The sequence below is a fragment of the Panthera leo genome, chromosome A1 (assembly GCF_018350215.1).
Source record: "Panthera leo isolate Ple1 chromosome A1, P.leo_Ple1_pat1.1, whole genome shotgun sequence".
Classification (NCBI taxonomy): Eukaryota; Metazoa; Chordata; class Mammalia; order Carnivora; family Felidae; genus Panthera; species Panthera leo.
The window spans coordinates 207,544,996-207,568,530 of record NC_056679.1 but is presented as its reverse complement, the minus strand read 5'-3'; the positions used below and the strand labels follow the sequence as shown (position 1 = coordinate 207,568,530).

The 23,535-nt window shown below is 34.3% G+C and overlaps 1 protein-coding gene across 9 annotated transcripts in view; it reads right to left on the bottom strand.

The window, feature by feature from the left end:
* RICTOR (RPTOR independent companion of MTOR complex 2) overlaps positions 1 to 23,535 on the bottom strand; it is a 119,686-nt gene that overhangs the window by 41,732 nt on the left and 54,419 nt on the right. For all 9 annotated transcript variants that reach the window (XM_042951588.1, XM_042951601.1, XM_042951594.1 and 6 more), the window contains 6 exons: positions 23,443 to 23,507; positions 22,022 to 22,153; positions 16,097 to 16,160; positions 11,783 to 11,909; positions 7,041 to 7,210; positions 2,403 to 2,470 (listed from right to left, as the gene is read on the bottom strand). In XM_042951588.1, the coding sequence (XP_042807522.1) occupies positions 2,403 to 2,470; positions 7,041 to 7,210; positions 11,783 to 11,909; positions 16,097 to 16,160; positions 22,022 to 22,153; positions 23,443 to 23,507 (626 nt within the window). The remainder of the gene's footprint in view (positions 1 to 2,402; positions 2,471 to 7,040; positions 7,211 to 11,782; positions 11,910 to 16,096; positions 16,161 to 22,021; positions 22,154 to 23,442; positions 23,508 to 23,535) is intronic.

Here is a 23,535-nt window from a genome sequence, read left to right as displayed (position 1 = left end):
AGGCAATATAACTATTTACATTCATTATATATTTTCCATGTATGGCTTATGGCCAGTTTCAATACTTAATAGCAATCCTACACTATTTATGCCACCTCAACCCCACCTCTATTCTGTGTCTGTTTTTTTCTGTGCTATCTTTTTTCTTTCCTAATAAAATCCTTAAACAGGTCTGAGAATACAGAAATTGAGAACTTAGAAAGCAAAAACAGAGGGGATTAAAAAAAAGACAGAAAATCAAGTTAAAAGAATGGTGAGTAATCAGAGTCTACAAAAGAGGAATGAAACACTTAACAATAAACACAAACAAGCCACCCTAAGCTTGGCAGCATCAAATAAATGAGAATGCAACAGAAACTGAAATGAGGAGATGAGGTGGTGAAAGAAATGAGAACTGGACAACTATGGGATAAAGCTTCTGGTGACCCTTCTCTTAAAAATGTTAGTGACAAGGGAGCCTGGATGGCTTTGTTGGTTAAGTGTCTGACTCTTGGTTTCAGCTTAGGTCATGATCTCAGGGTTCCTGAGTTTGAGCTCAGTGTCAGGCTTAGCTAACAGTGCAGACCCTGCTTGGGATCCTCTGTCTCTCTAGGGGATCTGTCTTGGGATCTCTGTCTCTCGAGAGGAAGAGAGAGAGAGAGGGAGAGCAAGAGGGAGAGCGAGCGAGAGAGGGGCCCTGCTCATGCATTCTCTCTCAACAAACAAACAAACATTTAAAAAAATGTGAATGACATACCTATAGTGACTGCCTGGTAATCCATTCTCTAACATATTCAATAAGTTTGTAGTATTTTTTTTAAAAATCACTCATTTCCTTGTTTCCTGGCCATAATGTACCTATACTCTAGGAAATACCCATACTCTAGGAACTTAATGAATATGTAGAACCAAACAGGTAAGGAAGGATTTTGGTGGAATGTACTTTTCCCTCTCCAACTCTAAAAAATACCCAGGCTCATCTCTCATTCATCCTGGTAGACAGAACTCTAAAAACGTCCTCCAACCCCTGAAGATTCTATGCCTTAATCCCTCGACACTGTGAATATGGTATCACTGCCACGTTGTGACTAATTTATGTTATACAGCCTGGCAGATCATCTGGTAGGCTTGATCTAATTGGAGAGCTTTCACCAGCTGCTGGTAGAAGAGAAAGTCAGAGAGATTCAAAGTAAAGGGTTCCAGGAATTTTTTTCTGTTTGAAGACAGAGGGAGCCATGTGCCAAAGAAAGAGAGTGGCTTCCAGAAGCTGAGAGTAGGCCCAGCTGACAGCAAGGAAACCGAGAACTCAGTTTTACAATAGCAAGGAAGTAAATTCTGCCAACAACCTGAATGAGCTTGGAAATGGATTTTTCATCAGAATCCCCAGATAAGAGTTGTGCAGACTTATGACCTACTGAGCTATGAGTTAATAAACTGATGTTATTTTAAGCTGTTACATTCACAGTAATTTGTCATGTAGCAATAGAAAGTGTATTTCTCCCATCAAGAAGGACAATGCTAAGTATCATAAGGAAAAGCCAAGAAAGGGGCTAAAAGAATCCCAATCCATAAGGAATAAGGTTTGAGAAGTCTTAGAGAACATCTTTTTTGATTTCTTAGCGCAGGTCATGAAATGTTAGGGTGTGATGAGTCCACAGGGATAGAAGTGATTAAAGATCTAAAGCCACTATTTCATAAAAATGAAAAAAAAAAAAATCTCCGTTTTGTAATATTCTAAAACTTAAGAATTTTAAGTTGTACACTATCAAATAAGTGCTTATTTATGTCTGCAATCCAACAATTCTACTAGAAAAACACTTCATAATATATTTACTGTAATTATGCCATCTGCAAAATCTTCACAGATAATACATTAATACATTGATAATACACTGATTCCCTGAATCAATTTACAGTTATCTCAGAATACCTAGTGAACATGTGCTTTTCTCTCCAAAAAAAACTCTGAAAATTACCCTATTTCTAGAAAACAACCTTTTCTCTCTCTCCTTTTATTTCCTTACTAACTTTACTTTCAAAATTCTACAGAGTATATCTTTCTGCTTACTCAGTTTGTTAGGGTAGCTCTTCATTCTATTCCCTTTCGTTTTTCATTCTTTTAGTCTCTCAATGCAATTATGCTAAAAATACATACAAGAGAAAAACAAAGATCTAGGTTTCTACCACAGCCCATCTTATATTTTTTTCATTAAGAGCTTAATTCCAAGTCTTTAAACTTCTCATAGCTTATTTTTAATTTTTTAAACCACAGTTAATTATATTATGAGAACTATAACATAACTCCATGAAACAGGAAATTTATTTAAATTTACATGTTCTGGCTCTACAAACAATCAGGCAACTCTAAAAGCTTTAACAGCAACACACTTCCTTGTAAGTTATTAGGAACCAGTGGTACTTACTTGAGTTGTCCTTCAGCTGTATCTGGACTATGTCTGTAGTGAAAATCGGTATAGGGTGCTAAAATTCGCTAATAAAAATAAAGGAGAAAAAGAAGAAGAAAAATGGTCCTTATTATAAAATGCATTCTTCCTGTAATAAGTTAAAGTTAATTTCACTTATCTATATCTTTGACTGGGTATACTAGTTGAGAGACTTACTTCTCCAAATTCATCAACAAGGAATATACTTGATTTTTTTCATGTACCAATCGAATTTTTTTAACTTTTAAATTGAGGTGTAACATATATATAAAACAGTGCATGAACCATAAATGTAAGGTTTGGTGTATTTTCTCAAACTAAGCACATTCCTATAACTGGCAACAGAGGAAGAAAACATTAGCATCCTTAAAGTCTCCTTATTCCTTCTTTCTACTCAGTCACTACCTACTCCCAGATTATTATCCTGACTTTTAAAACTATGACTTAGTTTTGCTTCTTTTTGAACATTATTAAGTGGTTTTATTTTATAAATTCATTCTTCTTTTCACGCTAGTATAAAAAAATCCCAGTTATTTTGGTATATTGCTCTTGTATTCAGCAATCTTGCTAAACTCACTCATTTTAAACTTTTAACCACTGTATCAGGTTTACCATCCCTCCCATTGTGCCTCCTGCATTACTGTGGTCTAGTTTTTAGTATTAAACAGAATTTAAAATACATAAGACATTATTAAAATGACTTTTTCCAATCGGTATTCTTTTATATTTAGTCACCTGTGCCTTTTCTATCATGCATCATTCCTTCCTACATTTCCTTATTTGTCTTAGATCATTTTCCTTCTGAGGACTCCCCTTACTCTTTCATTCTTTGTGTGTCTCATTTTTTAAACAATAAATATTTATGATCTCATATGGTTTCTGTGAGTCAGGAATCTACTAGAGGCTTAGGTATGCAGTTATGGTTTAGGGTCCCTCACAAGACTGCAGTCAAAATACTGTCAAAACTAGAGTCACCTGAAGACTGTTTCAAGATGGTTCATTCACAATGTGCTAGTTAGTTGGCAACAGAGCTCAGCTCCTCCCACATGTACCTCTCCCCTTGGGCTGTTATAGTGTCTTCCAGACATAAGGGCAAATAATCCAAGAAAGTGTACTGTTTCTTTACATTCTCTTTGGTCTTTTCCTCATTTTTCTTAGCCTCAACATCTGTATTTTCCCTTTGTTTTTGAAAGACATTTTCTTTGGGTTAGGCTGGCGTTTCTTTCTTTGGGTATTCTAAAGATACCATTTTACCATCTCCTAGTTTCCATGATTTCTGTTGGGAATCAGCTATCAGCTATTACGTTCCTTTGAAAGTGATGTCTTTTTGTTTTTTCTTTTCCCCCTGGAGCTGCTTTCAAGATTTTTATTTATCTTGGTTTTCAACAATCTTACCATGATGTGCATACATGTTGTTTTCTTCGTATTTCCTTATTTGGAGTTTTCTAAGCTTTGTGAACATGAAGCTTTATCACTTTTAGAAACAAAAGTTCTGGCCACTGTCTCTTTAGATATTTGCTTCTGCTCATTTTCTCTTTCTTCTCTAAAGACAAAGTTCTGTTTTATCACTTTTGTTGTGTTCTGTTCATTTCCTTCTTGTCCCCGCTCTGTGCTTTACCCTGGATATTTTTATTGACTTTTCCTCCAATTTACTAATAATATCTTCTTGTCCAAAATGAATTTTTCATTGAGTTCAGAATTTCAGGTATTCTATTTTTCAGTACGAGAACTTCCATTGAATTCATTTGTATATTCCAATTATCTGGTGAAATTACCCATTATTTCATCTATTTTCTTCCTTCATTTTCCTGAACAAATTACTCATGGTTGTTTTAAAATCTTTTCCCTCTACCTGCACTATCTGGATCACCTGTGGGCATGTTTCTCTTTTGGGTTTTTAGTCATATGGTTGTATCTTTTTGCATGACACTCAAATTAATAAGTGAATGTCAGGCATTGTGAATATTATAAAAGGTCTAAGTGATGTTATCTCAACCAGAGGTGGTTTATCCTTTCCTCTGTTAGGTAGATTAATGGGGGCTGGTGGTGATCATCTTATCACCAACCGAGTTAAATTGAGACTACCTTGTAATTCTGAGACTAAGTATACCTTTGGTTTTCCTATGTTCCTGAAGTATGATCTTCCGGGGCTTTCAACAGAGCTTAGCCACTATTTCTCTCCTCAGCAATAAGAGACTAGGGATCTTTCCTACATATTTCCTAAGTTTTGAACTTAGATCTTTAGCTATCCACCCAGAATGGCTTCAGAATATGGGAAGTGTCAAGAACAGGAAATCAGCTATGAAAGATCCAATTCTGTCACCTTAGTACCACACAAATGCCAAAAGCTCTTTTGGTTTTCTGATCCCAGCAAAGGCCTACCTGGATTTTCAGGTTCTAATTATATATTAATCAATAAGTGGCCCCAAGAAAAAAAGTAGTTGCGTATAACCAGTGTAAATTCACAACTTTTAGGCCTTCCAACTTTTGCCCACGGCCCCTCCTACAGGCCATCTGCAATTGCATGCACTGGGGGCTGCAGCATATTCCACCATGCTTTCCTCAGGACTGGACATCACAGCCTTTGCCCTGCACAGTCTCGTTTCAGCAAATGTCTAAAGGGGTAAATCAGACGTGGTCTGAGGAATTTTCCTGTTTCTAGGCTTGTCACTCCATACCTGCATGACTGCCAAGTAAGTCTGGTCTTCTACCAGGCCCACGTCATGTTCTTAGCCGTTAGCCTAGGCCCCAAACCTGCAAATGCCCCAAAGGCACCTCTAGGTGCTCAGGGCAACTCTCAAAGAATCTTCCTTGTCTAGAATTTTACTGCTTACACAGCTCTATACTGCTTTAAATATATGACTTTCCTAATTATTCAGCTTTTCTAGTTTCCATAACAGATGCTATGAGCTATCCCATTCTACTCTGAAGTAGGAGTTTAAAAAATACATTTTTTAAGATTTACTATAAAAAAATTACAATTAATTTACCACCCTGATAGACTGTCTATTCTGATAACACTATTATATTAAATCCATACATTTTTCTGTCTGAGGCTAAAACGTATCCCAGATAGTAGAAATAAATGCCAGGGTAAATTTAAAAAGGGATTTTTAAGAGGAGGAAGATTTGGGGCTAACAATAGAGACGGTAGCAATGAAAACAGTTCTTCTGTATGCAGTAAATGGAAATCAAAGTATCAAATTAGAATCACATTTTGTAACATATAATTAATAAAAATGAGGACAATATTCTCTTGGCACACTATATAAGGATGATGAATAATATCCAAGGTAACCAATATTCGTTGAATATTTACTATGTGCTAGGTATTAAATAAAACATTTTATGTACATTAGAATCAACATACATAAAGTACCCAGAAATACTGTGTAACTCATTATAAGCATTACATGAGTGTCGGCTGGTGTTATTACCACTACTATTATTATTATAGTATTTACTGTTCACAATAAATCTTTTGAGTTGAAAACCATGACCTTCATTTTACCTAAGCAAAAATGGGCCCAAGAAAGGCTTATAACTTAGCCAAAGTCATAAATCTAATAGGTCACTGAGCAAAAAAATCAAAACCAGATCTGTATAGTACAAAGTCTATGCTCCAAATTACTATGCTATTCTGGGGAAATCTTGTTAAAGGAAAAAAGAACTAACATTTGTGGTTTTAAATAAGTATATACAAGCAAAGACACTAGTGTACTTAAATGTCTGCCATATTCTTTTGAGGGTTTTTTTTTTTTCACTTAAGTCTTTGCTAATCTGCTTTACAATTACATAGGAATAATAAACAGGCCTATTATATTACCTTCCTTTACTATAATTGTCTCACCAATGCTAAAATTATAGTTTTTCTACTTGATTAAAAAAAAAACAGGCTAAACATATCAAAAGTGCTAGTTTATTCCCATTGGACTCCCATTAATAATGAACATATTTGAAATCACTTAACTAAGGAGAATATTGTACTTAAATATGTTAGTTAATTATAAAGGCTGTCACTTTCATAATCTCAAATATTTCTACTAGCCCTAATAAAACCAGACTACAAGATTTAAGACAACTTTCATAAAATAATTTAGACAGATACATCACAGAACAATACATCTTTTATACCTTGCATAATTTCATACCCAAATATTAAATTGTAAAGTATTTTAAAAACAAAGATTCGTACTCTATTTCTTTGAGTTGCTAACAAGTACTTCCAAGTTCAGAGAATTTTAGCATGGGTTAATAAATAAGTAGTATATAATTAGCAGGAGCTATTCACACAACGTACTAAAGTTCTTAAAAAGAAATGGTTCTCTTAAACAAATGCGTATGTAAACTGACTTGTGCTCTAATTTGATTAATAAAGTTTTCACAGATTATAAAAAAAAAAACAACTTCACTTTACATGTTGATGAAATATTCTTGAGAAGACTATTTTCAATTCAGTCCAAACTGAATGAGTTATAAAATACTGCTGGGGATAAGCCAGTCTTCATTAATTTAGGTTTGGTTATTAATGCTGTGCTGCATCTGTTAACTTAAAAATTTCAAAGTATGTACTTAAAGTCATATCTTAAAACTAGAAAAGGATATTAAAGTTCCTACCTCTAATTCTACATCAGCTCGCACATATTGTCGGGTCTTTGGATGATTAAGGAGGTGCAAAATTGTAGTAATGAGGGCCTCATTTATTCGACTTAATTGGCAATCGATCACATTTTTCAAGATGGTGTTTAGTCCACCTCGAAGGGCCACCACCTCTGGATTCTGAAGTGCTAAAATAAAAAAGAAAAACTTAATAAATTTACATAGGAGATAAATAATAAAAAGTAATAAATCGGGGATTTTATTTTGAAACTTAATTTCCTTTCTTACTTGAAAAACTTTCTAGTCAAAGACATTTAAAACATGAATAATATATATCTAATAAGAGTCACTGAATATACCTCCCCAAAACCTGAATTTTTTTAACGTCTCTGACTTGCTTTTTTTGTGTCCTTTGTCCATATTTTACTGGAATAGTTCTTCTTCCATATCAATTGCAAGAAATTAGTCAACCAATTTCAAACCTTTTATCTGTTTTGCAATTTAACTTCAGATTTTAAGCTCAGAAACAGCTCCCTTAAAAGATCAGGCATTTTCTGATCATGTGCGTACATATGTGTGTTTTAAACGAGTTCATTGACCACCATTTCAGTTTTCAGTCTGTCAGGAAATTGAGTTTTGCATTGATAGCTCAATTTTTTTCAAATGTTTAATCAATTATCCCAGCACGTTTCCCAACCTGATTTTTATCCTTCTGATATACTAAAATTTTCTATTTACCAGAGTCTGCAACTAAATTCTTTTTCCTTTTTTCTCTCTTAATAATTTAGCTTAATAGCTTTTTAAAAAATAAATTAAAAATAAAAACCTTTCCGTTCTCTTCCATTTATTGTCTCTCAAAAATGTTTACATGGTCGGATCTCTCCAGTTTATTCTAGCTTAATTTTAGAATTAGGTTTCTTCTATTTTTTCTAAATTGAGGCATAATTACATATAGTAAAATCCACAGATCTTAATGCTATAGTTCAACAAATTTTGAATAATTTTTATTCTCATTACCAACATCCAATCAAGATACACAAATTTCATCATCCTAGAAAGTTCCCTAACACCACCCCTTCCACTACACAGACAACCAATGTTCTCATTTCGACCCATATAGGTTAGTTGTATATTATTGAGAATCAATTGGACAAATTCAAAAGTCAAAAGTAACCCCCCACACACACAAGTCTTACATATTTCTTACTAAGTTTATTTGTTATAGACAGTTTTCTACTTTGGAAACAGTATCTTTTTCTATTATACTTACTGATTATTGCAGAAACACAAAATAAATCTATCAAATCTATACTGTCACATGTCGCCATTGTATTGAATTACTAAAGTTCTGTTTTTCAACTGATTGAGTTTTCCAGATATATCATCTACAAAGAGTATCTTCTTTCCAACACATAAACTTCATTTATTATTTAAACTTACTAACTTGGCTGAAAGTTCTTAGCAATACAAATTAGGATTTAAAGTTTGTAGTATTTATAGAGATCCACCATTAAAAATAATACAGAATGTTGGGGTGCCTGGGTGGCTCAGTTGGTTAAGCGTCAGACTTCGCTTAGGTCATGATCTCACAGCTTGTGTGTTCAAGCCCTGCATCGGTCTCTGTGCGGACAGCTCAGAGCCTGGATCCTGCTTCAGATTCTGTGTCTCCTCTTTCTACCTTTCCCCCGCTCATGCGTGCCCTTGCTCTCTTACAATAAATAATAAAAAAAATTTTTTTAAAGAATATAGAATGTTGATCTGAGATAAATATTTTAGAATGTAAACAAAGGAGGCTTCTAATTATTTTACTTTATGTATGTGTATAGGTATGTGTGTGTATACGTGTATCTATGTGTATATGTATATAAAATGATAGTTTCATTTAAAAATTGGTAGGTTTCCATATTTTAATACTTTCATTTATATTATACTATGTAAGAACTCTCTCTGTTCCTTGAAACAATTTTTTTTAAGACAAAACTACCTGAATGAGTCTTTTTTGGAGGCAATTATTTCATCAAGTACTTTTATGGTTTTTGATCTACTATTTTCTATTTTTAGTTGATTGAAATCCATTCATTTCAAATATACATAAAAATTATCTCATAATTAAAAAGCTCCTATTTTCTTCTTCATTTGTATATTAATCTTTTGTTTCTATGTTTTTCAAACAATAGTGTGTATATGTTTGTGTACCTGTGTATGTTTCTCTTCCAATTAACAGATTTTGTTAATGTTTATTTACTTTGAGAGAGAGAGAGAGAGCGCGAGAGCGAGCAAGAGCACGTGCACGCAAGCAGGGAAGGGGCAGAGATAGAGAATCCCAAGCAGGCTCCGCACTGTCAGTGCAGAGCTGGGAGCAGGGCTCAGATACCACCATCCATGAGATCATGACCTGAGCCAAAATCAAGAGTCCGACACTTAATTGACTGAGCCACTCAGATGCCCCTGACATAGATTGTTTAAATAATTTTTTTCTTTAATTAAGACTCTTCATTGTTGCTTTTCTCCTGCTTACCTTAAAACTGATTTTCTTTCCTTCTTTTTCTATTTCTTGGGCTCACGTACTCATTTTCAATGCTTTTTGCTTAACTATAAAAGCATCTTACAGTAAGTTAACTCTAAGTATAGCTTTCCAAGCATCCCATACACTGACATGTCCAATTTTTATTATTTTAAAAAATGTCATTAATAAGGGAGTGCCTGGGTGGCTCAGGCAGTTGAGCATCAGACTCTCGATTTCAGCTCAGGTCATGATCTCATGGTTCATGGGATCAATGCTGCACTGAGCTCCGAGCTGGCAGTTGCCTGGGATTCTCTCTCTCTCTCTGCCCCTCCCCCAGTTACACACTCCTCTTAAAATTAAAATAGACCTTTTAAAAAAAGTCCTTAATTTAAAAAAAGTCCTTAATTAAATTTCTGTCTTATTTTTCTTACTTTTATGTTTTTTTGAAAGAGTGTGTGTGCAAGTGGGGGAGGCGCAGAGGAAGAAAGAGAATCTTAAGCAGGCTCCATGCCCACTGTTGAGCACCCCCGAGGCTCGGCTCAACCGCACAACCGTGAGATGACCTGAACCGAAATCAAGAGTCCAACACTTAACTGACTGAGCCACCCAGGGGCCCCCTGACTTTGTCTTTAAATTCACAGGTATTGTGAACGTATTTCTAAATCTTCAATAATAGGGTCTGATTCTCTTATTTAGTTTAAATTCTGTCATTAATTTATTACACCAAGAGTGAATGTTAACCTATACCAGCTCTAATTTTGGTGGGGAAAAAAATTATCTTACCATTTAAAACTGTATTTTTTGGTTTGAAGTGAGGCTGAACTTTTTTTTTTTTCAATATATGAAATTTATTGTCAAATTGGTTTCCATACAACACCCAGTGCTCATCCCAAAAGGTGCCCTCCTCAATACCCATCACCCACCCTCCCCTCCCTCCCACCCCCCATCAACCCTCAGTTTGTTCTCAGTTGTTAACAGTCTCTTATGCTTTGGCTCTCTCCCACTCCAACCTCTTTTTTTTTTTTTTTTCCTTCCCCTCCCCCATGGGTTTCTGTTAAGTTTCTCAGGATCCACATAAGAGTGAAACCATATGGTATCTGTCTTTCTCTGCATGGCTTATTTCACTTAGCATCACACTCTCCAGTTCCATCCACGTTGCTACAAAAGGCCATATTTCATTCTTTCTCATTGCCACGTAGTACTCCATTGTGTATATAAACCACAATTTCTTTATCCATTCATCAGTTGATGGACATTTAGGCTCTTTCCATAATTTGGCTATTGTTGAGAGTGCTGCTATAAACATTGGGGTACAAGTGCCCCTATGCATCAGTACTCCTGTATCCCTTGGGTAAATTCCTAGCAGCGGGTGAACTTTTTAAATATGTTGATTAGCCATGTATTTCTTTGAGAATTATTTATTTTTCCTACTGATCTGTATATGAGTAAGTTCTTTGCCAATCATGTCTGTAACATTTCTTTCTTTCTTTGTTCTAGTACTGCATGTTTTCTTGTCTCCTTACAATCAAATCTATAGCTGCTTAAATCTGATTTTTTTTGATAATTCAAGACTCCTCTTCCTTACAATGATCAGATAAAATTCATCCATTTTTTACCCCATTTTTCCCCCATTTAACTCTTTAATGCTTCTGCATTTAGATTCTTCTTCCTTCTTTAATGTATGATGGAGTTTGTTGTTTTAACTCACATCAAGATACAGTGTGGTTAACTAATGTCTGAGACCCAGACTTTAAAGGATTTTATTCTAATTACTGGAATTTGGACAATTCCTAAAATCCGATAAGCTAAATTTTTCATATCTTTGTATCAATAACTAAGATTTCATGTATGAAAGGCATTTGAAGAATATCATATTCTTATATTCTTTTTAAAACACTACATTTGTTGGGGCGCCTGGGTGGCTCAGTCAGTTAAGCGGCCGACTTCGGCTCAGGTCATGATCTCGCGGTCCGTGAGTTTGAGCCCCGCGTCGGGCTCTGTGCTGACAGCTCAGGGCCTGGAGCCTGTTTCGGATTCTGTGTCTCCCTCTCTCTGACCCTCCCCCGTTCATGCTCTGTCTCTCTCTGTCTCAAAAATAAATAAACGTTAAAAAAAATTTTTTTTTTAAATAATAAAACACTACATTTGTATTACTTGAAGAAAATTCTGACCCAGTTCACATTTAAAAATGTTACATTCTTATATATATACTTTCTAAAATGCCTCATTTGTATTACTTGAAGACAATTCTGACCTAGTTCACAGATAATGGCAATGCATGCTCGGACCATTCTGTCTCTTTCTTGAAGTCCGTCATTTCCAACTGCTATTAATGAGTTGGCCACAGAGCTAGGAAACAAGGAAGCATTCACAGTAATCATCTGGAACAGGGAGGAATCAGAAAAAGAAGTTATTTATTTCATAATACATGTTTAAAACCTATTTTGTTCAGATTGAGGTGTTCACAACCATAGAATATTTATAAGATCCAAGCATCAATTTTAATCTTCTTCTTCATGGGTACATTTCAAAGGATTACTAGATCTAATAATTAATGCAACAGATATTAATAATCATTACTATGGAAAAATGTTGGCTTTTTTTCCCTAATAGTTCAGAATATGAATCAGTTAACTGACAGGATGTAATGTTTCTGAGATTCTAAGCTCCTGTGGAGTAGGCACTGTATTTTACACAACATTTCAGAACCCAGACGAAGGAAATCAGTGGTAAACAGTTGTCAACACACTGCTGTACTATAACATTCCTGACTCTTCTCCTCATATAATCACCACCAAGGTATGTTCCACCAATTTACCTCATTATGCATACTCTTTCTCCCACCAAACTCTAATTTGGACCCTCATTCTTTTTCACTTTACTACCAAAGATGCCTAATAATCTCCTCGTCTCTACCCATCACTTGTTGCTACGCAAACGGCAAAGTTAGTAATCCATAATCGATCTTTAATATTTCAAGAATTATGATGCAAAGAGTATGTATCTGGTGACAAAACTTTTTGGATGAATCATACTTTAAATGAAAAGTTTAATTGGAATACTGAAAATAGATTTGGAATCTATTCCAAATTTGGAATACTGAAAATAGATGACATATTTTCAGTTTGGAAATCAGAAAGAAAATAAATTATGTAGTTAATTACTGTTTAATAAATAAAGACTATTTGGTAGATGAACTATTTCAAAATAACAGGTCCCTGGAGTGGGAATAATTAATCTGTACTAGATGTTACTGGATTTATAATCCTGTGTATCAAGGGCCAAGTGATTTGCCTAAATGAATCCCTTTCAATTGTAAAAAATCTGTGATACGTTAATCTCTTATTACATGAATAAAGAAATAATACATGAAAAAAATTGATGGCTTCATTGCGGCTTCAATAAGGCAATGAGTAGAATTTCAATTGGATAAAGAATAGGAACAGCTGAAAAGCAGGAAAATTATATAGAAAATGAGTGAGACAAAAACCAGGAAAGATTTCCTGGATTGGGGGGGGGGGGGGGGGGGGGGGGGGGAATCAAAAGACATTGAAAATGAACCAGCAAACAAAAAAATCTTCCAAATGAATGAGACAGGTGAAAGAGAAGGAAAAATAACATGAATATTCCTTAATTATTCATGGAACAAGGTATCCTAAAACAACAAATGTTTCTTGCTTTTCTTTAAAAATAAAGAAGATTAATACTTATATAGAAAATTTTTAAACTTTTAAAATGCATACCAAAAACGACAGTGACCTAGCCACTGTAATATTAATATTAATTTCTACTAAGTCAATTGCCAAGATGTTGCTGAAAAAAAAGAAATACGTACTTTGGTTGTTAAAATTACCAAGGAAATTACAGTTCCTCTAACCAATACTGGCCACTATTCACTCAGCAAGTATATTTTCCTTTTAACTCTATCTGATTTTAGCTAAACCAAGAAGGACCCCTGAGCCATCATTCTTCCTCTGAGCCTGTATCCTACCACCAGGTATAAGCAATTTTCCTGCTCTTGGATTCACCAATGATATCTGCCTTAAATAACTCTGTTATTTCAGAACAGAAGAAAATAGTATTTTTCTTATAGCCTTACTAAATTGTAAAGGGTATGTTTACTTTTACTGGGATGTTTTATAAACTAAATTGTAACGTGCCAAAACCTTTTACAAAACTGAAATAAAATATTTACTGAATAATTCAGAGAAGCTGAATTTAACTGTTTGAATCTACCTGGAATTGTCTTTTCTTCTGAATGCAATTTTTAGAGCAGCAATTCCCAAAGAATGGTCCAGAAAACTAGGTCTCTAGGATATTTTCAGAGATTCTGTGAAGTTAAAACTATTTTCATAATAATACAAAGACCTTATTTGTCTTTTTTACTCTCCATCTCTCACAAGTATATACTGAAGCTTCCAGAGGCTCCATAGAATGTGAAATCACAACAGATTGAGTGCAGAGGCAAATATGACAATCTAGCTACTACCTTCTAGCAAGACAAACATTTAAGAGATTTTCAAAGATCTCAAGTAATGCCATTGTGTTCACTAAGTTTCTTTTTGGAAAATATGGCTATTTTTATAAAAATGTTTATATGTGATGGGCTTATTTTTAATATGCTAATATATATTTTAATTGCTCATGCATAATTCCTAGTATGACAAATATGGACATATATCAACTCAAATAACCAAAGTTATTTTTGTTCTTCAGAAACAAATTTGGTTTTCTTGAATTCTCAAAATCATGGCAGAAGGAGAGACTGTATGAGTAAGTAAAAACCATACATCTAATTTTTAAATTTAAATTTGAAGAGTCAAATCACAGTCCCAATGCAATAGTTCACCTGTAACAAAAATATTGTAATCTATCTTCAATATCACTCTTACTAGAATTGTGAATTTTTTTTAAGACACTCATTCATTTACTTCTTCCTTACTATGCTCACCTGTGGGTACCATTACTAACCACAAGCTGGACAATTGGAAGAAAAAGGAGAAAGAGGAGATCTAGTTAATGTGCAAATTCAACATACTACCATCCTGGAGTATGCACTGAATTCAAAGGTGGGTAAAGAGGAGAAGGGTTAAAATTTTTAATGTTTTAAAAATAACTGAAATAATTTTAGATGTTTTTACATTAAAACAACTATATACTGCATGAGTCTCATAAATGTTTAGGATGAAACATAATACCTAGGATGAAACACGAAAAATTCTTACATAAGCTGATTTCTAACCAAGTTAACTCTTAGTTCACGGTGTTCTTCTGCCATTAGGGTATCACATTAAATAACAATAAAAATTCCTTGAAAACCTCTTATTAGAAGTGTTACAGATTATCCTTAACACTATTGCAGAATTTAGATTTTGACCTTTTATCCTGTAACATGGTCTGAACTGCTTATTGTAACTGCCTATGGATTGTATCCAAATTCATCTTCAAAACAACCAGCTTGTAACTAGTTGTGACGTGCATTTAAATGGTATTAATTCTAAGCATACAAGTAACAAAAATCAGAGTGGGGAACAAGTAATCCTCTTTCTCCAATAACTTATCAAAGCAGTAATTTCATTTACATGTCTATTACAGGAAGAAATACAGTAGTTCCTCCCTACCCCCTTATCCATGGGGGATATGTTCCAAGACCCCCAGGGGATGACTGAAACCACAGATGGTACTGAATTTTATAAGTAAACTATACTAAAAGCCTACTTTTGACTGGAAGTCTTACATAGTCAATCAACACATATTTTGTATGTTACATGTATTATATACTGTGTTCTTACAATAACATAAGCTAGAGCAAAGACACTGTTAAGAAAATCATAAGGAAGAGATAATGCATTTACTGTTCTGTACTGTATTTATCGAAAAAATCCATATGTATACATATATTGTCTGTGTGTGTGTGTGTGTGTGTGTGTGTGAACCCACGAAGCTTAAACCCGTGTTGTTCAAGGGTCAAGTATACTGTTTTTTACTGTACCTACATACCTATGATGAAGTTTAAATCATAAATTAGGCACAAGAGATTAGCAACAATAACTAGCAATAAAATAGAACAATTATAACAATATATTGTAATAAAATTTATGACTGTGGTCTCTCTCTCAAAATATCTTATTAGACTGTACTCCCCCTTCTTGTGGTGATGTAAGATGATAAAATGCCTATGTGAGGACGTGTGGGAGGTGATGCTCTAGGTACTGTGACATAACATTAGGCTACCACAGACCTCCTGACCATATGGCAGAAGGCAAACCAAGCTTGACCTTGGGTAATCAAAACTGCAAATAAGGGCGGACTGATGTATTCTTTACAATGAACATTTTATAAAAAAATATTGTGCTAGCTGTACCCGATCACATCACACAGAATATTTATGCTTACCTCTAGGTTTAATAGACCTATTTACCTCATATAATTTTAACCAAGCAAAAATGTTTAATGGGAATTTAGCCTTTTTTCTAGAAAGATTTCATAAAACAGTCTAAATCTAAAAATGTAAAATATTTAGCATGAAAACCAAAACTCTGCCTTTTCTCTCAGACATAGAGCATACCTTTCTGACTAATCGAAGTGCTTGTGTCCTCTCTACCTCGTTGCTCTGCTGTATGTCAATGCACCTAAATAATACACAAAATATTTAATTATTGATAAAAAATCTTAGTAAACAGTTTTTTTGTATAATACCACCAGATCAGACCCATCTTCATAATGTTATATGGTATTTTAAATTTTAACACATGTGATTTTTCAATACCAGCAGATATTTAGTTAACTTACATCTCTCTAGCGATATGTTATAATAGAGCATTTCAAAACTACTTCATTTAAAACTCCAGAAAAGAAGAATATAGTAAATAATTTACAGAATTATGTACATCGATAGAGAAATAATGAACTTATAAAAAAGCTAAGTATCAGAAATCTACTGAAAAGATTATTCATCTATCTTTGATAAAATTCACAATTTTATAAAAACTGTGAAGGAAAAAGTTTTCCAACTTATGTTTTAGTTTAAATGTGATTTTTAACCAGAGCCTACATTTTATATATTATGACTAAGTTAAAAGTCATATACTAGCCACAGGAATTCTATTTTTCCAAATATAATTTAATATCTAAGTGCACTTCAAAACTTAATGCTCAATCAGATATCACTTATCTAACATTTCTCTGTAAAATTTATTAAATTACTCAATTTCTTAAAAGTCATTGGTTTATGTAGCAGAATAACTCATTTTTATTTACGTTTAGGTAGTTCACTATTCTAATCAATACATATAGATAGTTTGCTACTGAAAAAGCATTTCTTCTATCTGAATACAATTAAATCTAAGACAATTTTATTAAAAAGTAAATAAACACAGAATCTCATTTCTGGCCACAACAAAGTAGCTGGATCAGACCAACCCTCCAGCCAAAAACAACTATAAAGATTAAGTAAAATACTTCCTTAAAAAAGTATGTTAAAATACTTTTAAACTGTTAAAAGGGCAATGGATGATAATCTCTGAAAAGAGATGGACAAGCTCCACATCCAACCAGGCTTTGTCCCGAGAGGCACGTGTCAATCCCCACTTTTAGGGAAATAGAGTCCTAGCAGAAAACAAAAGTCTTGCAACACTGGAGTGACAGGTTGAACTTTGGTGCAGCCAATGTGGCTGTGACTTAAGGGGAAAAATCCCAGAGGAAAGAAAACATAGGAAAGTGAATGCAAATCTTCATGCAACCTCCTCTCCAAGGCACCTATCAATTCCTATGTTGTGCGGAAGCAGGGTAAAAATCCAAGAAACCAAACAAAAAGCTACTGCTGCAAAGCTAAGGAATTACGCAGAAATTTCGGCAGGTGTATAACACTCTACAATAGATAGTAGGACTCAAGGCTGGTCAAGGTGAAGAGGTTCTGCTAAACATCTACAACTATTACTTGAGATCCCAAATATAGCCACTCCATAGAGCAAAGGCAAAGCTAAAAGTAAACTTTAACGAAATCAGTGTGATAAGCCAACATTCTAGGATAAAGCTCAAGTGTCTTAAGAGGAAAACAGCATGATCCAATGGCAGATATTCTGAATACATAATTTTTACATTCAATCATATAATAATAGGAAGTATGCTTTAAAACAAAACAAAAGGCCAAGTCACCAAAATCCAAGAAAAGAAAATTACAACCAAAATAGAACACTGGTGATTCACATATTGTTGTTGTCATAAGAAGGCTATAGATGCCTATGATAAATACGGTCAAAGTAAATAGAAGGAAACATGGAGAAATAAAGCAGCGACCTAGAATCTTTAAATAAGAGTAAAACAAATCATAGAAATACAGTAACAGAAATTAAAAATTCAAGAGACTGATTTACTAGCAGGACGGAGTTAAAAAACAAACAAACAAAAAACAAACAAACAAACAAACAAACAAAACAGTAACCACACTAAAGCACAGAGATTTACAACAGAAGTTGAAAATACAGTAAGGACATCAGAGACCTGTGGCACAGTGAACAGATCCAACACTTCTCCCAGACATGGGAGAAGAAAAAACAGAAGAGAAAAAAACCTTTTAAATAGCCAGAGAAAAAGATGTATCACTTACAAAATATCAACAAGAGACTACTTACTGTTCAAGTTAAAAAAAAAAAATCCAGAAGACAGTAACTTATTTAAAGTATTGAAAAGAGGAACCAGTCACAAAAATAGCCTTCAAATATGAAGGCAAAAAGAGAAACATTTACAGACAAATAAAAGATGAGAGAGAATTCATCTCAAGAAGACCTGCATTACAAGAAACAGTAAAGGAAATTCATCAAACAGAAAGTGATGCAAGATGAATGAAAATGTGCAAATACAAGAAAAAATGACATCAGAATGAGTAAATAATGTAGGTAAATGTCAACAGTTCCAATTTAAAACAGTAGGGTTTTGTAGGGTTACAAATATATGTAGAAATAAAAACTATAACAGTAATACAAAGAGCAGAAGGGAGATGATATAAACCATTAGAGGTTTCCTGCATTGTTCTGGTTGTAATAAAATGCTAAACCTGAATATCAAGGATATGAGTTGTAATCTCTAGGGCAACTGCTAAGCGAAGACTTTATAACCAAGATACTAATAGAAGAGGAAAAGAAATTGTGCACTATTGCAAAAGAAACAAAAAGGAGGAACACAAAAACAAAGAACCAGTGTGACAAACTCAACATAGCAAACAAACTCAAATGTATGAGAAAATTAACACCAAGAAGAACTCATAAATAAATAAATATATATATTTATATAATTACATTGCATAAAGTCCACAGACCATGCATATTAAAATACACTAGACAGTCTAGATGTTCCAATTAGAAGACAAAGATAAGATAATCAAACTAGATTTAAAAACAAACAAAAAACCTATATGGTGTTTACAGGTGAGAAAATTTAAATGTAAAGACAAAAATAACAGAAAGTAAAAGGATGGTAAAGGATATATCTTGCAAACCCTAAATCAAAGTGAGGATAGCCATATTACTATGAGGTAACATGAACCCTCATAAAAGATGTACTCCTAGGAATAAAGAGGGACATTTCATAACTATAAAAGTATTAGCCCAATGTGAAGGTTTAACAATTCTATATATGAATGGTTCAAAATATATAAATGATTGGCAAAAGGAGGAGAAAATCTGAATAGTACTATAAGTGTTAAAGAAATTGAATCCATAATCTTAAAACTACTTAAAGAAAACCCTCTGCCTAGATTCACTGGTAAATTCTGGGGGGAAAAAACCAACAACAATAACAGTATCCATCTTACATAAAGTCTTCTAGGGAACATAAAAATAGGGCAACACTTCCCTAGTTGTTTTACAAAGCAAAAAACAAAAAACAAAAAACAACTTCTTGGTTCCAAAACTAAACCAGGACATTAGAAGAATGGAAAAATATAAGCCAATACCATTCATGAACTTAGCTACAAAAATCTTCCACAAAATATTATCAAACCAAATTCAGATAATATTTAAAAAGGACAAAACAGGGGCGCCTGGGTGGCTCAGTCGGTTAAGCGTCCGACTTCGGCTCAGGTCACGATCTCGCGGTATGTGGGTTCGAGCCCTGCGTCGGGCTCTGTGCTGACTGCTCAGAGCCTGGAGCCTGTTTCAGATTCTGTGTCTCCCTCTCTCTCTGACCCTCCCCGTTCATGCTCTGTCTCTCTCTGTCTCAAAAATAAATAAATGTTAAAAAAAAAATTAAAAAAAAAATAATAAAAAATAAAAAGGACAAAACACACAACGAACACGTGGTGTTTACTTCAGGAATGCAAACAAGAAAGATACTAAACTTAGAAAGGGAGAAATAAAACAGTCACCATTTGCAATTAACGATTATGTACATAGAAACTGTAAGATAATTTTGACAACAATTAGAATTGAAAAATTGAATCTAGCAAGATCACTAAATAAAGTTGACTATCCAAACCAAAACCCAAAAACTCACAATTATTTTTCATATATTAGCAGCAAAAAATATGAGAAAGAAAAAATTTAACTTACATTAACACTATCATTAAAAAGTACCTTAGAATAAACATAACAAATATGTGCAAGACCTCTGCACAGAAAACTACAAAATACTGTTGAGAGACATTACAGTTCCAAGTAAATAAAAGTTTAGAGTATGCAATATTAAGATATCAATTCACCCCAAATTAATCTAAAACTTCAGTGCAATTACCACTAAAATCCTAGAATGTTTTAAGGAAATGGACAAGTTGGTTCTAAAATTTATACGAAAATACAGGACATAAAATAGCCAACACAGTCTTGAAGAAAAGTTGGAGGACTTACACCAACAGATATTAACACATATCAAGCTGCAGTCATTAAAACAGTGAGAAACAGGGGCAAGAACAGACAGACAGACTAACTAAAGAGACTAGGGAATGTAAAAACAGATCCGTAACTATCAGTTATCTGGTTTACAACAGAAGCGTCACTACTCTAGACAAGAGAAGAAAATCTCTTTAATAAATGCTGCTAAAATGTACTGCATATCCATAAAAATGAATCATGACCTGACGCCTAATTAAACATACAAAGGAATAAAACCTTTCGGGGAAAACATAGCATAGTATCTTCTAAGAGTACAGGAACATTAACTATAAAATCAGATTCTATTATTTAGGAAGAGACAAAAGGCAAAACAGACGGACTTGGAGAAGATACTGTCAATACATACTCCTGTTGAAAGGAATCATATCCAGAACATCAAGAACTCCTATATAATGAGACAGACAGACAATTCAATATACAAATGAGCAAAAGACAAGGATGTCCAAATAGCCAACAAACAAATGAAAGGTGCTTAACATCATTCCTCATTAGGGAAATGCCAACTAAAACCACAAGGAAACTCGGGGCGCCTGGGTGGCTCAGTTAGTTAAGCGTCTGACTCTTGATTTCGGCTCAGGTCATGATCTCATGGTTCATGAGTTTGAGCTCTGTATCAGGCTCTGCACTGACAGAGCCTTTCTCTCTAAAAAAACTAAATAAACTAAACAAACAAACAAACAAAAAACCCCAAAAAATAAAACCCACAAGGAAACTCAAAATGAACTCTACAGCAGAAAGTCTAGAAGTAAAAACTGAAAGCAAGTGCTGATGAAAATGTTGAGAGACTGGAAGTTTCCAACATCATTGGTAGGAATGTAAATCAGTACAATCACTATGGGAAAATGGCAGTATTTAGGAAAGCTAACTAGACATAAACCTATGATCCAGCAGCTCCTACACATACCTAAGAGAAAGTAGCGCATATGTCCACCTATAAGAATGTTCAGGCGCTCAATAGGTTAAGCGCCCAACTCTTGATTTCACCTCAGGTCCCGATCTCACGGTTCCTGAGATCAAGCCCTGCATGGGGCTCTGGGCTGACAGCATGGAGCCTGCGGAACCTGTTTGGGATTATCTCTCTCCCTCTCTCTGCCTCTCCCCCGTGCAAGCATGTGCTTTCTCTCTCTCTCAAAAACAAAACAAACAAAAAAGAAGAAAAAGAATGTTCAGGGCAGCTTTACCCAAAATAGCCAAATGCTGATAACAACCCAGAAAATCACCAATAGAATGGAAAAAATGAACTACAGTCTATTCATAACATGAAATATTACACAGCCTTTAAAATAAAAACCAACCTGGATAAATCTCACAAGTAACACTAAGGAAAGAAAAGAGTAACTACGTAATTTTCCAATATATGATGCTCAAGAACAGGGAAAACTGGTTTACAATGAGAAAAAGCAGAATAATGTTTAGTATTGGTTGCAGACAAAAGGGAAGTTGACTGGGATGCTGAAAATATTCTCTTATTTAGGATAATGGGGTACTAGTTTGTATATACTTATAAAAATTATCAGGTTTTACACTAAAAATTTGTACACTTCATGATATGCATGTTAAAACTTAATACATAATTAAAAAAAAAAACACAGCTCTCGTAAAATTACCTTGCTATTAAATAGTCCACTTTCAATTTTAGCACCTTCTGCAGAATACTGGAGTCTTGGATGAGATATCGAAGAGCTCGCAGCCCTGCTGCCCGTACTTCTTTTGCTTCATTCAATAAAGCTAACCGCAAACTGCAGGAAAACAAAAAAGTTTTGCTGCATGAGTGTCAAATACACATAAAACTATGGTACCAAATTCTTCCTTAATTTGAAATAAGCAAAACTACTAGTCATTTTACATATATAAAAATCATTCACTGTAATATGGAACTTCAGTAATCTGTGCTGCTTCGTATATTCTTAAAAATCAAGAAAATGTTATTTTGCCCTACTTTCTGTAGTTTTATATAAGCAATGGGAAATTAAATATGCTTTTTTCAAGGTATATCACATACACCTCTACAATCTATTCCTCTCTGCCTACCTGGTTCCACCCCTCTCAAGGAATCATTGGCTTAGGGGTACCTGGGTGGCAGAGTTGGTTACGCATCTGACTCTTGATCTTGGCTCAGGTCACGATCTCACAGTTTGTGAGCTCATGCAGCACACTGGCTCTGTACTCATGGTGCTGAGCCTACCTGGGATTCTGTTTCTCCTCCTCTCTGCCCCTCCCCCGCTCATGCATGTGTGCACTCACTGTCTTTCTCTCTCGAAGTAAATAAATAAACTTAAAAAAAAAAAGAATCACTGGTTTAAACCAATAAATACTTTATGGCAGTAGGCACAGACTGTATATATGTTTTAATTCCTAAGCACACCAAAAAGATGGCTCTTGAGATTATAACATTATGCCTCTATCGGTGGGCTTGAGAAAATAAAGTCTACCATCAGCACACTCTATCTTAAGGGAGGTCTAGAGATAACTGTACAGGTTCTTCTTGTTCTTAGGAATAATTAAGAGCTCTTGTTCTATGAATTTCAGATTTAATTTAGGAGCTTAAATAGTAGAAATCCATGTATTTTCCATCATTAGCTTTGATTAATTACATTTGATAATTAAAAAGTATCAGTAAGAACAACAGGATAACAATTAAAAAGTACTGGAGATCCGGGGCACCTGGGTGGCTCAGTCGGTTGAGCCTCCGACTTTGGCTCAGGTCATGATCTCAGTTTGTGAGTTCGAGCCCCGCACTGGGCTCTGCGCTGACAGCTCAGAGCCTGGAGCCTGTTTCAGATTCTGTGTCTCCCTCTCTCTGCCCCTTTCCCGCTCATGCTCTGTCTCTTTCTGTCCCTCAAAAATGAATAAACGTTAAAAAAAAATTATTTTTTAAGTACTGGAGATCATAAATTTTTCTAATATTCAAACAACTGTTTCCACAAAATTAAATATAAGGTGTCACACTATCTTTTTGGTTTAGAATTAGTAAATTTGAAATTACTAAAATCCAGAGAGGTGAAGGAGAGAACTAAACTATACTTACCAAATTATGATATCCTCATAGTTAAAACCCAATTTTTCTTCACTATGGCCAATATCACAAAGAAGCTGTCAGAAAACAAAAGTATGTGAATGT